The following is a 17,750-nucleotide window of genomic DNA, read 5'->3' on the forward strand; positions in this document are numbered from 1 at the left end:
TTAGACCTTCATTGAAAGTATTCATACCAATATTTACTCTTACTATGAGCCGAATAATAAGCTGACTGTGATAGAAAATGTCTAAACTAAAAGAAACTTAACAGAATTAACTGAGATTAGAATAGATCTATATTGTGAGTTCTTCAAGCTATTGAACTATTGAACTAACAAAATAAATTCCATTTTTGTTATTAAAATTTATAACTTTATGTAATTTTATACTTCAGTCAGATCTACTTTGCTTTATGCCCCTAACACAGCTAATGAAAGTCATAGGAAAACAATTTTTTGATGCTCTCGAAATCATTCCACATTAATAGAGTATTAAATATTCATGCATCTAGACCTTAAATATTTTGCTTCTTGTTTTGGTAATTCTTTTTTTATTTTTCATTTACTTTTTTTTTGCATTTTGTGTTGCGACTTGGTAATTGGAGACTGTTAACATTTTGGTTTTGGCTGGCTGCGTAGTCGCTGGTTCCTAACTGCTGCAGCCTTTTGTGGTTGCTTCTGGACTTTGGACTTAATTAAAAGTAATTCCATTTAAATATTATTAAAAAAGATTTTTGCTAGCCAAAAGAAGCAGCAGCGGTAGCGGCAACGGCAACGGCAACAGCAACGGCAGCTTCAGGCCACATTTTCACTTCGCTACACTCCGCGCACTTTTGTTTTTGTTGGTTTTTTTTTGTTCGCTCTTAATTGAATTCGCCATTGAAAGCAAAAGTGTTTGAGCCAAATATTTGAACTAGGTACACGGAAAGGCTGCCTTTAAATTGACTGCAAATTAGCTAGGCATTGCTCTAACGCTTATCGAATAGATTTTCTCACTTCGAAGTGAAGCAAATATTCAAACTTGTGATTCTTGGATCAAGAGTTCAAAATATAATGCAAATAGTTTGCACGAATTGGAATTTAACGCAAGCTGCTCATATTTCTATAAAGTAAACTATTTTGATTGTCTTTTAAATTTCCTTTGCATTTTTTGAAAAGGAATATTTTGTTTCTTTATAAAATTTTCAATTGTTAATATTATAATTATTTAATTCATATTATGAATCAATGCTCTTATAAGTTAAAGATTATTATTATATTTGTATTATATATAATAATAAAAATCTGTTTTATTTTAGTTTATACGTTTCTTTCAAAGCTTTGCCTTACAGATTTTTTTTGCTTTTTATTTCTGTCTAAAAATTTGAATAATTATTTGTAAGCAATTGCATCATGACATTGCCATATATACGTAAATATATTAATTAATGCAAATTGATAACAGCAAAAATGAATGATATCGATTTGGATGTGATTGATTAAACAATTTGCCAAATTCCTGGCACATTTTTAATTTATATTGTAAATATTTCAGGTGAGAAAAAAATAACGGTTTAAGTACTTATATATCAACAGTTATGGTAAATTCAATTACACAGATATACGAGCCAAACAAAAAACATACAGCATTTGATTAAAATTACAAACACATTCATTAAACAAACGGTAAAAACATGTAGAAAAATGACTGTTAAATGTAATTACATATAATTATATTGAAAAACAAGCAGAAACGACCGCAGATCAACTGCTGCAAATCGAACAAATCGCAATCAGGGCAATAAAAACGAATGCTGGGGTATGTATGCATATGTGTGTAGTAGACCCCAACCGCAACCCCCTACCCCAATGCACATAATAAAGTGCAATATGTTAAACAATTGATGGCTGATTGCCAGGCCTCATAAAAAGAGTCAGTCGAACAAACAAACAAACAAAATTGGTGTGTGTGTGTGACAGGGCTCGAGTGTGTGCGTGCTTGTCTCTAATTTGCAAATTGACAGCAACAACGATTTGTCGTATAATTTGTGCCATATGGTTGACTACAGTTATGTAATTTAGTGTCTGAGAAGGAACGAGAGCGAGTGAGAGCGAGAGGGGCTCAGGCGCCTGTTGTGTATGCAACACTAAATTACATAGCCAGGCTAATTTGCCATAAAATATTGGCCAGCATTTGCCAGTGGCTTAGCGTAAGCAACAGAGCGAATAAGAGCGAGAGTGTGAAAGAGAAGGGACGAGTGCAAATGTTAGAGTAAATGCAATATTAATACGAACGTTTCGTGCATTTATTGGCACATAAATCACTTTGGCCTCGCCACCAAATCACAGAAGTACACACACACAAGTACCCGCCGAAGCACACACACACACATAGATTCAACACACATAAGAGTTAAGAAGCCACAGCAGGTCTTAGGCTTAAGCCGGCACTTACCTAGCAGAAGTGAGCTCCGCTCATTAGAAGTCAACCGAAAGCCAAAGTCTAGGCAGCCTGCACTTCCTCCTTATGTTCCTCTTCTTCAGTTTTTTTTGTTCGCCCTCATTTTGGCTTTCATGTCAATTAATGCGGCGCACTCTTCAAATATTAGCAGACATTATATGAGGAGAAGCGCTGCACTAAGCTGACGCTGCCTGCTCCTCATGCACGGCTCAGTCATCCTTCAGCTGCAGTTGCAGAGGATCCGCTGCCTGCACAATGAACGCACAAATGACTTGGCCAACACTTGAGTACTTCAGCGCGATGGATTTTCTTTTCCTTCATTTTTCCTTTTTTTTTTGATTTTTTGTTTTTTAATCGGGCGTTCCATTGTCAAACAGGCTACGATGTCTGAGTCCTGCTTGTTGTTCGTCAAGTGGCAGGGATTACGTTGACGTTGAATGCGTTGCTGATTCGAGTGGCGCTGTCGTTGCTTCTGCCACTGCAACTGCTGATGTTGATCGCCCACAACAACAACACATATCAATTTAACAGCAATTTAACTTTGATTGCCACCACACACTAGCAACTGCCTGCTACTGCTATTGGTGTTGATGTTGATGTTGCTGTGCTGTGCTGTGCTGTGCTGTGCTGCTGCTGCTCCAGTGCTGTTTGCTGCTTGCTGCGCAGCCAACCACTCACACCGACCACTTGCCAGCGACTGAACGTTCGAGCAGCTGTGCTGCCGTATTTCAATGAAATCAAGCTACGTATAAGACCATTTTTTGCATTGCTTTGATCCCAAAGCTCGAGGAAAAAGCTTTATAAGAGCGCGCGGGTGTGAGCGAGAGAACAAGCGACACTCTTTGCCTACGGCGCAGGCGCATCCTTAATTAGTTACGCTGTGGTTCGGCTTTCGCATGAAACTGCTCGTATTTTGCCTTCGTTTACATTTTTAGATTCGTGCTTTAGTCTTTTTTATGTTGTCGCTTTGGCATTTAACCTGCCGACGCTGTTGTTGCTGCTATTGTTGTAACTGTTAATCAATCTGTTGTTGCTCTTGCTGTTATTGTAACTGTTAACTGTTGTTGCTTCTGCTGCTGCGTTACCCTTAATGTTCTTAATACTGTTGCGTCTGCTGTTAATGTTATTCACGATGTTATTACTCCTGCTGTTGTCGCCGCTGTTAATATTGTTCTTGCTGTTGCAACCGCTGTTAGTGTAGCTGCTCCTTGCTGCCGCTGTTATTGTTCTATGCAGAGCTGCTGCTGTTTACGCAATTTGTTCTGCCCTTGCTAATGTTTTACCTTTTCACATGTGAAAATTAAAACGCTTAGCAACAATTAACAGTTTTGGTCGCACAAGCTTTTGTCCCTAACAAATAAGAACAACAATAGCATTAATCATGCCGCTGCTGACACTAAAAACCCACAATCAATTAATCAACACAGAAATTTTGCCACAACAGGGTTCAGTTTTTTTTATTTTCTACTACATTGAATCTTAGCATTGCATTAACTGATTGTTGTTGGCCACAAACTTCATGTCAGTTCGCATAAAAGTTGCACGGCAAAAAGCATCAAATCAAATCAAAGTTTGATTTGACAGCCAGACAGGGTTCGATTTGATGTTTTTCTTTTAGTTCCAGCGACTTTTTAACAACTTCCAACTGCAAGTGGTCAAAATACAAACAGAGCAACACACCAGCAGACACACACACACACACACACAGCCATAAAATCAGTTCAAGTCGATTCTGTTCAGTTCAGTTCAGTTCAGTTGAGCCAAGTTAAGTTTTAGTTCATAACGCCCAACTACAAACAACTTCTGCCCTCTGGCTGTGTCCAGCCAATATCAATTTATCAATTAATGCGCCTAATGAGAGAGCCAACTGATTTGCTGTGTCACTTAATGCAAGGCACAACAATATGTGCCTGTGTGTACAAAATTAATTAGGATTCGCTCATCATCATCTGCGGTCCCATATACACGTACGCACACATACATACATATTAATATACAAAGATATATATATTTATACAGAGAGAGAAAGGGAAAGGCAAAGGGAACAGCTAACGAGATTTCTACACTGCAAATTTGTTGTTGTGCTTTAATTGACAATCAAAGCAAGTAATCAAATTTGCAGCTTGACATTTTTCATTAGAATTATTATGTAGTTATATAGCCCAGTTCCTGTTTCTGCAGCATCATCAACAACGTCATCATCGTCGTCGCCGTCATCATCAACCTGTACGTTAACTGGCTGGCAAAGTCAACATTATTTAGCGCCCACATCAAAGGCATAAAGCAGCGTGAACTGTGGCATTCCCTTACTCCTAATCTAAGAACTATCTGCCTATGCGTGCCGGAATGCCTGATTAGAGCAGCTCCGCACAGGTAAGTGGGAATGCGGTGAATGACTTTGTAGAAGTGTTTTTAATAGTTTAATATCAATGACATTTTCGAGAAGGTGCTACAAATTTAGATAAATTATTTATTCTTTTAACACACTCAAAGAACAGACTAGAGAATGTAAGACTTCACTTCAAATTAAATATTTGGATTCTAAGATAAAATATTTAGTAATATGAGATCATAAAATGAGCACATTTCACAGGTTTTAAGAAAAGTATCTGAAACTTCTTAAGATAAATTATTTCTTTTCAGCAATTTTCATTTCTTCTATTCATGAAAATAGATGCCAAAAGAACTTGTCCTTCCACAATAAACTCCAAAGCTACAATTGATTATAGAAGCATTCTAGAAACTATATCTAATATTATATATATTATAAATTCTTTCAATCAAGCATCTCTAATGGTCATTAAAAATAAATAAAATTAAAAAATTGCAGAATTCAAGCACTAAAAGAAGCATTTTCTAATTGATTTTAAAGTATTTTATGAAACATCTTTTAATGCTCATTTATTTTATAGAATATTGACAAATATAATAATTAATTAAAATAAATGTATATTAATATGCCTGAGCTATTTTATTATATATAAATAGATAAATAATTTAAAATTTTAAATTTTAAATTGATTAAAAATTAATTGTAAATTTAAGTTTTTTTTAGCGAGCAAGCACTGTAACTATATTGTGTTCGTCTTCATATAGAAGCTATCAGGTTTTATTCCTTCTTCATTAACAGAAGAACCAAGCGAAACTACCTTTTTGGTCAAACATCAAATTGCAATTCTTTTTCACTTTGATTAACTCAGTGTGTGCACACACAGTCAGTGTATTTGTGTGTGTGTGTGTGTACAGAGTGCACGAAAACACAACAAATTGCTGCAGCTCAGTGAAGAGAGGAGAAACCCGCCCACACAAAGATCGATAAAGTCGAGCCATTTGCTGCTGACCAGCTGGAAATTAGAGCGCCAAAATGAAGCCACAAAATGCTAAAGTTGAAGGCAGGAGCAGAAGGTGACATAGTGTTTGCCAAGGCAGGCAGTTGGGGCTATGGGCTGAGGGGTGTGGTCAGTGGGGGTGGATGCGCCATTGGCTTGTCATTTAATATCCGCAATTAAAGTGGTCATCAATCAAAATGAACAACAAGAAAACCTAAATGAATTAAAAGTAAACGAAAGAACAAAGCAAAAGGATGAATGCACAAGCCAAAATGAAAGCCGTAATAAATAGGATAAAGCGCAGCTACAGAAAAAATAAACCGAGAAAAAAACAACACACAGCGAAACGGAATGAAACGAAAGGCGCCCAAAGAACATGGCCGGGGCGCAAACCGGTCGCCACGACCGATAAACAAGTGCTATACAAACAAAACGGCGCAGTACGCTGAACCTATTGATGATTGAGCAGGACATTAATCTAACGAAATGCAGACAGGCGGCAGCATGGAGCGGCCACTGGGAGCAGCTAGCAGGGCGCTGTCATTCAGGCCATGGCGGGCAAGCGACCAAATCAACTGGCCAACTGTGAAAGTGTCAAATTTCAAGCCGCATTGTTGGTGTTGTCCACATTGGCGACATCCTTGTTACGCTTGTCCTTGTTGTTGCTGCTGCTGCTGCTGCTGTTGCTGTTGCTAGCGACACTGGCCACGTAAGCAAACATAATTTCGCCGCTGCTATAACCTCCATATAACGCATTTACGCACACACATACACATTTATATATGTATATACATTTATATATATATATATTATAGCTGGCTTATGTTCAGTAGCCTGGCAGCGCGTCAGGCTCTGAATTTAAAGTGCTGCCAGCGCCTGCTAATTGCAATCGCATACTATAGGCGACATGAACAACAGTCGACTAAATGAGCCACATTAGTTAGCCTATGTTAATTAACAGCGCTCGCACATTGGTATAAACTGCCTGATAATATTCATTCAACCTTAATACAATCAAAGTAAAATAAAGGCAAAAACAAGAAGCATTTTTATTTTGGGATTTAATTTTGCAATGCGAAATTTGACTAATTTAACATTTAGCTCGACTATATAACAGAATGTTAGTTAACAGCAAAGAGTTTTAACATATGCTACTTCAATTTATGTTTAATTAGTAAGAGAAAACAAATTCAATGTTAGTTTACAGCGCGCAGACTGTACCCAACATTAAGCTTTGCATAATACATCCAGAGTTGAGTATTTTCTTTAATGCAATGTTTATATCAATATTAGTTAACAGTAAAGAGACTGTACTGATTGCTGCCATATAATTAGACTTATAGAAATGTTGTTCAATTAACAAAAAAAATATATAAACACAATTTCAATGGAATCTGAGCATGACTTAGATAGGTTCATTATTCCTGATGATTTCTCTGCCAGAAAAACTCATCCATTTGACCAATCCATATGAATTGGGCCCCTTGGCTTAGATTACGTCATTGAAGAATCCTTAACTCAACTTTACACTCTTCGTTAGTTTGCATTTGGGTTAATTGAACTGCGTCAAGCTCAACAGATACGAGCCAATGTCAATGTCTAATTATTCAATAACATTACAAGAAATGTTAGCTAACAGCTGATGGACTGTACGCCACGTAACAGCTGGCGAATGAGCCGCATTTGCGCATTAATGAAGTTTGTTAGGCTAAAACAAAAATGATGCTCTTGTTGTGGTGTGAATTGGGGGGTAAACACTGAATGACAAAATGCAATTGTCGCCTCTGCTGCTTGCGTCATCTCATTTTGATGGTTTGACAGTTGCGATTGCAAGTAGAAAAGCAAAATCAGCAGCAGCAGCAGCTGCCAGGCTGCCTGGCTGCCTGGCTGCAGTTGCAAGCTGCTCATTTGCCGCTGTCCATGCTACAAAATTAGATGCCAAATTAGCACACACACTCACACACACACACACAGAGCCGAAAGCTGATGCAAAATGTGCAACCAGCAATTGGTCAGAGCCTGCAAAAGCAAAGGCAGCTGTGAGTGTTAAGTTGCCAGCGACAGAAAAACCGTTAGCATGCAACATTGCATCAGTCACTGGGTGTGGGCAGATGTGAGTAGATGTGTGTGTGTGTGTGTGTGTGTATAAGCTGCTGTTGCTGCGGTGCTTTGACTGATGTGGCACACACATACAGAGAGCTTGGAATAACATGAACAGGGCCAGGCAATACACAAAAACTCTGCTTGCTGCATTGACACGTACAGCAAAGCGGACCCAAACGCAGAAACTGAAACCCAGAACAAGGTCTGAGCGTGGGCATTACTAAATGCTTTTTCAATGGATTCGAACCGGATTTCAAGGGGTACGGGCTTCTGTCCGGTTACACGCTACGCCCGCATACAACTTTACCGAGCTTATGAAATTTTGCGGTAGGTAGTGCCACATGTTGTTCTTGTGCTTCTTCTTGCTGAAACAGCCCTTTCTAATGGGCTACTTTCATTGGGCCAAGAAGTGTGAAACGCTGCAATGCAGATGGACTAAATATAGTATATATAATAAAAATTTAAAATAAAAAGGCTATTTATATAATATTATAGATAGCAAAATTTAATCTGAAGCAATCTTATTATGTAGATTCGCCATTTCCATATGCCTTCAGTTTGCTGTTAAGTTTATATCAAGATCTAACTGCTGTATCATATAGTTTCCATAAGTCTTGTCATGAAATTTCCATATCTATTATTTATTATGCTAGTCTTAAAGAGTATTCAAGCTACGACATTTCGTAAGAATCAATTTTTCTTCATCTTAGTGGTTTTTGCCGTTGTTGTTGTTGTTTATCCTTGCTGCCTGCTTGCTGTGGTGGTTTATTAAATTTGAAATGCTACACCTTTGGCCGTATCAGATTGCCTCTACGGCAGTGGCGTTAAGACAAAAGGATATATACACATATATATGTGAGTCGGTATCGGTATTCATGTAAAATGCAAAGCCTTCGCCAGCATAAGGAAATATGCCATGTCATAAATTTTATACGAGTATGAATATGAATACGAGTATGAGTGTCTGAGTGTCTGGGTGTGAGTGTGTGAGTGCGAGCTGCTCTCAGACAGTTAGCTCAGACAGCCATATAAGAATAAACAATCCTTTCTATACACACACACACACGCACACACTGTTGACACACTTTTGGCCTGCCTCCCTGCCTCACCTTTTTTTGCCTGCCTCAGCACAAAATTTTCTATTTTCTATTTTAATATGAGCCTAAATTGAGCTTGTTATTTATGTATAGTTTACAATACCTTATGGCCAGAGTCTGGACTCTGTGGACTGTGGACTGCTTTTCCAGGGCTTTTGCGCCCTGCTGTACGCCCAGCGTGTGGCTTTGTGTATTACACAAAAAAAAACTAAAAAAAAAAACAGTTCAGACTCGTGCGTCTCAACGCGGGGGGCGGTCGAATAACACGAAAAAATATAAATAAATGAAAAGTGCAGGGGGTGAACAGCAGCCACAACAACAACAACAACAACAGCTACTACTACCACTATAACAACAACAAAAATGCCAGCCAGAACTGTCGTAATAAAAATGCCCTGCAGTTAAAATAATTGTCACTGTAATAAAGTGATGCAGAAAATTATAAATGCACGGGCAATTCAAAGAGTTTTCCAAACAGAAAGATCCAAGTGTGAGTTAAAGTCGCACACATTAAATGGAAAAAAATAAAGTGCGACCCATATGAGAGCTCCCTCTCTATTATATATGTATTATATCGCAAGAACAATGATAATCAATTGAATCCGATGGATTTGAGAGCTTAAATCAAGGCGCAAGACAATGGCCTATCAAATAGAATTAATTAAAAACACCAAGTTTTATTGAGCCGTAAAAACAGCCTCGATCCACAGCTCTGCAGCTGTGATATCCATGGGACCTTTGTGGCTCAAAGCCAGTTGCAAGAATTTTCTCTAACGAGAGTCCAAGCTGCTGTGGCACTTGCAGTAGACACTGCTTCCTTCAGCACTAGCTGCTGGGTAATAAAATTCCTGATCCTATCTACGGATCTTCCATGATAACTTATACTAAATTCGAATGGCTAGACAGCATAACATCATATCTCAGAGCTTTCATCTATCAATCTTTTAATCTCAAGGAAGAATATCAGATTAGCTTGCTTTAGTTCAACCCAATCGAACCCACCTTTTATTAACTAATACCTTTTGACATACTTCAGTTATTAACTGCTTCGAGTTGAAGCTAAGCGCTAAAAATTTACAAAATCCGCGAATGCTCATTCATCAGAGCTTTGAGTTCTTGCTACCCTCGACATGGCGCTGAGCTGCCATAGTGTCCAAAGTTCTTGGAGTAACGCTGGGGGAGCGGGCGAGTAAGAAAAAGAGACAGCGGGAAGGGCGTCAGCGAGAGAGGGGCTGTGGATCTGCTACTGTGTTGGTATCCACTTGGTCCACTTCCATTTTATAGCAGCCAGCCAAAACATTATAGCCATGATTAATGGCAGATAATAATTTCGAGTGCGAGCACTTGACAGCATACAAAAAGTCAGCAAACTATGGCCAATGACGTCCATTAGACTTGCCACGGGGCCAAAATGAACAGGGTAGCTGTAGTGGAGCAGCTTGTGGGTGGAAGTCCTTTGAGTGGGAGGCGTAAAGGCAGGCAACAAAGTGCAGCAGCAACTGCAAATGACTGCTGAAAAATCTGCAGCAGCAGCAGCAGCAGCAGCAGCACCAGCAGCGGCTGCAACAACAACAACTTTCATATAAAACTATTGCCATATTCTGTTTGCGGCATTTAACGAGCAGCTTTCCTCACACCCTTTCTCCACCTCGCTCTGCCTCTTGCAGTTCGTGTGATTTACTTCACTTGCTGCATAAATTATTATAAATAAATATATATATATATTTGTATAAGCAAATACATATACAAATATATTATTAAAAAACAATGGCTGCGACCTCGGCCAGCGGAAACGGAAATAACGCACACGACTGCCATTTTGGCGGCCGCTGTGGCATGTCTGCAGCTGCACAGTGACACTTGCCACATGTTTGGCTTTTGGCCCCCGCCGAACCGAAATTGATTTAAGCCTTTGCCACGCGTGGCCTGTGCGCTCCACGCTTTGCGTTTTTGCGGCTAGCAGCAACAGCTGCAACAAATGGCATTAAAATGCAGTCAGAGCCGCAAAATGTTTTTAGAATTTTTCTAGCAAATTTCGCAACATTTTTTATTAGAAGGTTGTCTTAAAGCTGGCTTAGATTCATTTAAAATTGAAATTGAAGTGGAAAATCCTAAGTATTAAATAGCTGTATATGTAAACTAAGAATATTTGAACTTTCTCGAATTGGGAAATCATTATATATTAAATAGTTATATTTTAAGTGCAAAAAAATACTTTAAGAAAATAATTCATCCTAGAAAATATTAATATAAATATAATATTTAATATTATTTATTTTTAAACTTTTGATCACTTTTTATTTTATTAATTATGACTCTAAAATATTAAGATTTTCTGCAATTTAATTTTAAATTAAATTGTGTCTAATATGTGGGAATTTTTGCAAAAAGAAAAGTTTCTGTTTAGTTAGTTATTGGCTCTTAATAACCTAATGTGGCTGCAGTTTTCAAGCGTACTTGGCCCGATTCTATGTCAACTTCACTAAAATGTATAAGTTTTTTCCAGCGACATTTCGGCATTGAAGCAGAAGCAGGATCTGCCGTCTGAGGCATGCGTTTCAAGTTACACGCGGCGTGCAGAGTACGCTTTTAAAAGCGACGCCTTTTATGCCCAGCTATAGTCATTACAAAAGGACATACACACACGCATATATAGACACATATATATCTATACACATAGACATATGCGGGGTCCTCAGTCTTGGCAAAGACAATGCACGCCTGTCGAACCAATAAGTGCAGCGGGTTCTTGGTTTTAGTCTGCGTCCATGCATTGTTGTGAGTGCGTCATAAAATTACTTTTTATCATTGTAACATGACAGGCGGAGCCCCACGTCCTGGATCCAGCGTACTGACGCAGCTCGCGCTGATGTATGTCGTACTTTTTATGAGCCAGCCAATGCCAAAGACATTCATACACGTTTTCTTTATGTTGCAGCTAAAAGGATGCTATAGCTTCCTGCTCCTCTTCCTGCTACTGGCCCTGGACCGGGTTGTGCTGCTTCCTCTCCTGCTACTCCTCCTACTATCGCAGCGCCCGCTGTACTGCATTGTATTAATGGATCGTATGCACGAGAGCCCAGCGCTAATAAGCATAAACGCAAACTTGCCATGTGACTCGATTGCAGCTTCCTTCCGCTTCGGTCTTCCAGCCTTTCATTCTGTGTATGCGTGCGCTACATCCTGGACATGCGCGTGCCCATGGCGTGCGCTCCGCACTTTGACTCTGTGCTTTGTGCACTTTATTAATGTTATTAAAAATCTAACAAATGGCACAACTTGGCCGCAGCTATAGCCCCATTGTCCCGGCCAACTCTCCTTCAGCTGGCTGTATGTAGCGCTTTATTAATGCCCACAACAAACACACACACACACACACAAACGCACAAGTGCCAATTAATGTGACTGGTCAGTGTTGCAACTTTGTTGTCTCATTGGCAATTGACAGGGTGGCCCCCACTTGCCTCTAAGCCGCAGGCCAAGCTTATGTAGCACAACAGGTCGTATGCGTAATAAAACCGTTCTTTGGCCGTTACAAACATTTAACGCTCTATCTGTGGCATGCAGTGAACAGTTCTCTCACACTTTCTATGCACACAGTTTGTTACATATTTTATAACTCTAGTATTTCACAATATCGTATTAAATATTATAAATCTTGAGTTAATTTTACCTTCGAAACATTTTCACAAGGCACAAAAATGCATTGAAATAGGTTTCAAGTGCTCTAACTATTTTTAATAATATAACAAACGAATTTATGCCAAATTATTTAAACTTTGAAAAGTGAAACGAGTAAATTTGTCTCTCAATTCACTTTAAAGTCAAACAAAAAATTCTCTAGCAAAAAGTGTGTGGAAATGCAACAGTTTTTAAAAGAGTTTATTGGCGCATTGCGAACTATTTTTGGCTGAGCAATTGTTTGCCAATGCATTTAACTGGCAGCAACCATTTGATAACAATTTGAACAATGGACAATTCTATCTCACTTTATTTTCACTCAATTTTCTCTCGCTCTATCTACGCACGTCGCCCAAACTAGAAAAGAAAAGCTGAAAAACAGAATCGAAAATAAGTGAGAAGTGTTTTTAACGAAGAGGGCTCAACCAGTCGATATACCCATTAAATTGTTAAATGAAGGAATCAAATAAACATCAGCTAATAGTTATCTCTTGAATGTCTTCTATTGTGCACCTAGCGCTAAGCCAATTCAAATGATTTATCTAAGCTGAAAGTGCGGCTGCTCTGTAAGTTATATAGGCAATATCATCTTATGTAGGATTTTCCTGTTTAATAGAGTATGCCCAGCTGTCAATTGCAGCTAAAAATCATTTTGCAGGGTATGTAAATAGCAAAAAATATGCCAATTGACGACAGCAGGGACTCGACTAGGCGAAGGCAAATGGCCCGAACAACTGCTAAAGCGTTACAATTGTTGACTTTTTGCGTAGTTAAACAAGTTTAATTAAGACTCATTGAAGGACTTCTTGCGAGTTACAAGAAAAAACCAGTTCGCTTCGCATTAGAATGGGGCAAAACTTTTGCTCAACACCTTACAAGGTGCGACAACAAGAACAACAAGAACAAGAACAAGAACAAATAGTCTTTATCCACTTCAAAGCTTTTATTTGTAGGTATACCCTAGCTAGAGAAAGTTCATTTGCAGTGAAGTAAATGGCATATTATAAAACGTTTGCCTGTTTCCCATTGCAAAACAATTGCCAATTTGGCTTAAAACATTTTGGTCGACAAGCAAGTTTGTCTGTCGACTTCCGTTTGGCAGCTTTGCTGCGGTTTTGTCGCTGTTGTCAGTTGATTTGTGTCTTTGTCACTTGCAGAAATAGCCACAGCAGCAGCAGCAGCAGCAGCAGCAGCAGCAGCAGCGACAATTTCAGCAGTTAATACTCGCATCTCGAGGCATTTGCCGTGGCACGCGGGCACAACTTTGTCCAGGGCCAGGATGTTGTCACTTGTCCTTGTGCGAAAACAAAATGAGTACAAAATGCTTAAAACGACTTCCGCTTCGACAATTTGCATGCTGCGCCGCGCACCGGAAATGGAAAAACACTTCTCGCTGCCGCTGCTGTGGCGCAACTGGCCGCACTTCCCACCTTCCCACCTTCCTGCCTTCCTGCCTTCCTGCCCCGCAACCCTCACGCTCTTACGCTTGCAATTAAGCGTGAACACATGCAGCTAAGCTAGAGAGAAAAAGTGGAGACCAGGTCAATATATATTGACTGGGCGTTTGTGTGTGCCTTATGTATATTTCATGTAAACTCAATTTGAGTTGCGTTTGACTCGCCCGCTGTGCGGGCCAAATAATGTTTAGCTGCCCGCCCACAGCCGCCTTTTGCCTTAATGGCCAATTAAGCGTAGACGACACAAGAAATAATTAAATCGCTGCATGCAATGCGCCCTTGCGGCATGCGGCTTGTGGCATGTAGCTGGCAGCAGGCAGCAGGCGGCAGGCGGCCTGTGGCATGTGGTATGTGGCAAGCACCATTCCATGTGGGCGTTAATAGCTAGCTGACTTGCAGGCGCCAGGCGCCAGCCGCACGCTGCGTATGCGTAATCCACACTCTCTCGAGTTAAATCATTTTTCAAGCGCCGCGCAAAAGTATGCAACAGTTTTTCCCTTCTAGCTGCCGCTGCAACAGCTATGCAAATTGAATGCGTGCAGCGTTTTTTTTATTAATGAGCCGCTGTTTCTCGAGCGAGTTTTGCCTCTTAAATATTTCAAGCGCAATTATGCAGCTGGCGCATTAAAAATCAAATAGAACATTCAAGATGACAGCTGCAATCAGGCAACAGCTTTCCTTCTTCATATTCTTTTCTGCTTTTTCGGGTGTTGGCCATCATAAAATTCAATTTGGCGCAAAGTGTTTAATGAAAGCGCCAAGTTGGCGACACCCGCAGACCCCGCAGCAAGCCGACACGCCCCCGCCACTGGCACAGCGGGCCAACTTGGCCATTAACAATTCACGCAGACGTTGCTACGCATGGCTAAGAACCAAACAACAACAGCAATAGAAAGCAACAAAGCAACAGCAAAAAACAGAGCAGAAGAAAACTTGTTTTACATAAAAACACACTTTAGACATCAAATTATGCAATGCAGAGCGCTGCCACCCAACGGCGCCGCTCACTATAACTACTGCAGCAAATGAGGGCTGGCTCTGCTGGGGGATGGGCGGATGGTAGCCTCACGCTTTTTTTTCCCCAGATCTGACAAAATGCAATGGCTGTAATAAAAATTAACAAGCTACGCTACGTTTGAGTTTTGAATTAATTGAAAGCGCGTATGCACAGGACATTCGAGTGGCTAAGGGGCGGGGGAGCGGGCAGGGGTTAAGGGTCGCCACACAGATTGCAGGAGCTCATTTGGATGCTGAATAGTGAAGAGAGAGCGAGCGGCAGACATGGGAGCTGGGAACCTGCTGCTTGCCTTATAAAATTATAAATTCGCGTCTAAATGAGCGTTGCAAAATTAATGAACTGCATGCAGTTTAATTGAAATGCGCATCAAGGGGAAATAAGGGTGGTCAAGGATACTGTGTGGGAAAATGCATAATGAAAATCAACTTTAAACTAAGCAAAGTGCATCAGTTGGCAAAATTGGCACAGCAGAAAAGAAAGCAGTTGAAAGGTTTTCATTTTCCAAATTTATATATTGATTATTTATTTTAATATTTCAATTCTAATTTTGGTTTTATTGTTTTTAATTTGGAGTTTAATTGGCAAATTATTTTAGCTCAATAAAAGATGTGCAAACTTATTCACAGTCCAGGAACTGCTTAACATAAACTATCAGCTAAATTTATATAAAGATTTTTTACTTAATTAATAAATATGCAAAATTTATTTGAAGTTAAATTCGGCGTTTTCAAATCTATCAAATATCACTCTTAGTTTGTCTATTATTTAAATACCCGATTCAGAGTGTCACACAAGAAAGCTGACTACGAAAGTGCTTATAAGCCAGATGATGCATGCTGAGTGCTTCCTCTTATGCTGTCGTATAACAGCAAAGTTAAAGTTGTCTCAACTTTCCTGTATGACATACCTTTGGGGGACTCTGTGAAGCGGGCTGCAACAGATGGACTGCAGCTAACTGGCTTATGAGAATCTCGGTGCTTCATGGGAGATGTAGCAATTGCTACAAACACAGAACTCATTGGGCAACAATAGCTCCAGCTCCAAACCAACATCGCATCTAATCTGTCTATCAACAACAGTCAAAGGCTGCAAAGTTAACATCCTGCACCTGCAGCTTTATATACTATAGAATGGAATCGATTTAGTAATAATTAAATCTAAATTTAAGATGTTTATATTGGCAGAACCGCGCACGATTTAAGGCTGCACTCAATAAACTGAATCAAAAAATCCTTCATGGCTGCCAGTTTGTAAGCAGCTAATTGTAGCACTTTATCAGATGTTCAAATAAATTATTTCGAGGTTTTCAGAGTCTAATTAAAATACTCCTCGCACTTTTTAGAACAAGTACAGCGTGAAAACTATGTTTACATTTTTGTTCTCTCTTCAATAATATGAAATATATATATAATATGATATTTGTGTTATTTGTGCTGTTTAGCACTTACCTCCATGTTAGATCCGTTTTATCCCACTTTGCGCCCTGCAGCACATAGCGACGCTTACGCGGGCCATGATCCAGATTATCCGGTGAGAAATTATACGCATGCTTATTGTCACCCACGCCGCAGCGGGGCAGTTGTATTAGCTTGGCCGTAGCCGAGTCGATTTTGCCCGTAACTGGAATGTTGCCAAATTCCTGTGGCACGGAGACGCAAATGTTAGTTTGTGAAATTGTGCATAATACATGTGGCATGCACCAGCAGCAGCAGCAGCAGCAGCTGCTGCAGTCTGCTGTTTGGCAACAACCTACCTGGAGTTTACTTATTGCGTCTATCAGCTGCTCCTCGGTGCGCAGAGCTCCCGTTTCCAGATCCGACTTGGGCAGATAATCAAACTGCATGAGGTAATTGTACTGCAAAGATGGAAACGTTGTGGTAAGTAAGAAGGCCAAAAGAGGAAGAAGACTGAATGCACAGACAGACTGACAGATGCATTAGGGAAGTGTGCCAAAACTGGGAAAAATGGTTGAGAGCCAAACTATTTGTTGGCTTAATGTAGGCGCGTCGGCAAATGATGCTGGCATAAAAAACTTTTTGCATAAAGTTAATGATAAAAGCAACAGTCACAGCAATACAGCAACACAGCCCACAACAACCTAAAACAACCAAAAACAACAACAGCAAAGTTTAACGTTACATTAATAAGCCAAAAAGTATGCCACACAAAAAAGAACGAAGCCCCAATAAAAAGTAGAAGATGGAGAGCTTAAGCTGCAGGACTGCTCGACTGCGGGCTTACTTACTTGCTTAATAGAAATAATTATAAATCGTTATAAAGCTGAGCGCAAAGCTTACTAAGTCAAAGTTTAAATATAGTAGAATTTTTATTGTGACATAAATAAAAGTCTTAGATTTCCTGCTCTTTGCACTGCAGCGATGCAATCGCTTGCAGGTTATATTGCAGCTAAATATTTGGGAAATATATGAACGAAATTTTAACTGCAACTAAGCTTTAAGATTAGTTAGTTTAGATCACATATAAGAAAACTTAGTTAACAAGCCTGAACACTTGAACTAACATGTGTTTGCTTTAGCCATCAAGCTTAGGCTAAAGTGAAGATTTATACTATTTTTGTTTGATTACTATTTAAGAAAACAATGAGAGCTGGGCGCTTCACAGCAAGAGGAATATTGAAAAATAATAGTCTAAATACTGTTGGAATATAAAAAGTATTTAAAAACAAAACAATTTAGAAGCAGTTTTCTTGCTAATTACTCTGGTAAGTAATTAAATCGACTAATAAATAATGACTCAAGCAACCACAGGCGACTTAAAAGACTTCATGTCCTA

The 17,750-nt window shown here is 39.4% G+C and overlaps 1 protein-coding gene across 3 annotated transcripts in view; it reads right to left on the reverse strand.

The window, feature by feature from the left end:
• The window catches only part of LOC111592154 (matrix metalloproteinase-2), a 93,904-nt gene that overhangs the window by 55,269 nt on the left and 20,885 nt on the right, over positions 1 to 17,750 (reverse strand). The window contains exons 1-3 of one of the 3 annotated variants that reach the window (XM_023304203.2): positions 17,097 to 17,175; positions 16,711 to 16,812; positions 16,406 to 16,596 (exon numbers count right to left, since the gene is read on the reverse strand). In XM_023304203.2, coding sequence (XP_023159971.1) covers positions 16,406 to 16,596; positions 16,711 to 16,800 — 281 coding nt within the window. In that variant the 5' untranslated portion in view covers positions 16,801 to 16,812; positions 17,097 to 17,175. Of the gene's footprint in view, positions 1 to 2,266; positions 2,899 to 16,405; positions 16,597 to 16,710; positions 16,813 to 17,096; positions 17,176 to 17,750 lie in introns of those variants that run through there. The other 2 variants (XM_023304202.2, XM_023304204.2) reach the window with 2 other exon arrangements.

The sequence above is a fragment of the Drosophila hydei genome, unplaced genomic scaffold (assembly GCF_003285905.1).
Source record: "Drosophila hydei strain 15085-1641.00,03,60 unplaced genomic scaffold, DhydRS2 tig00000060-arrow-pilon, whole genome shotgun sequence".
NCBI classification, from domain to species: Eukaryota; Metazoa; Arthropoda; class Insecta; order Diptera; family Drosophilidae; genus Drosophila; species Drosophila hydei.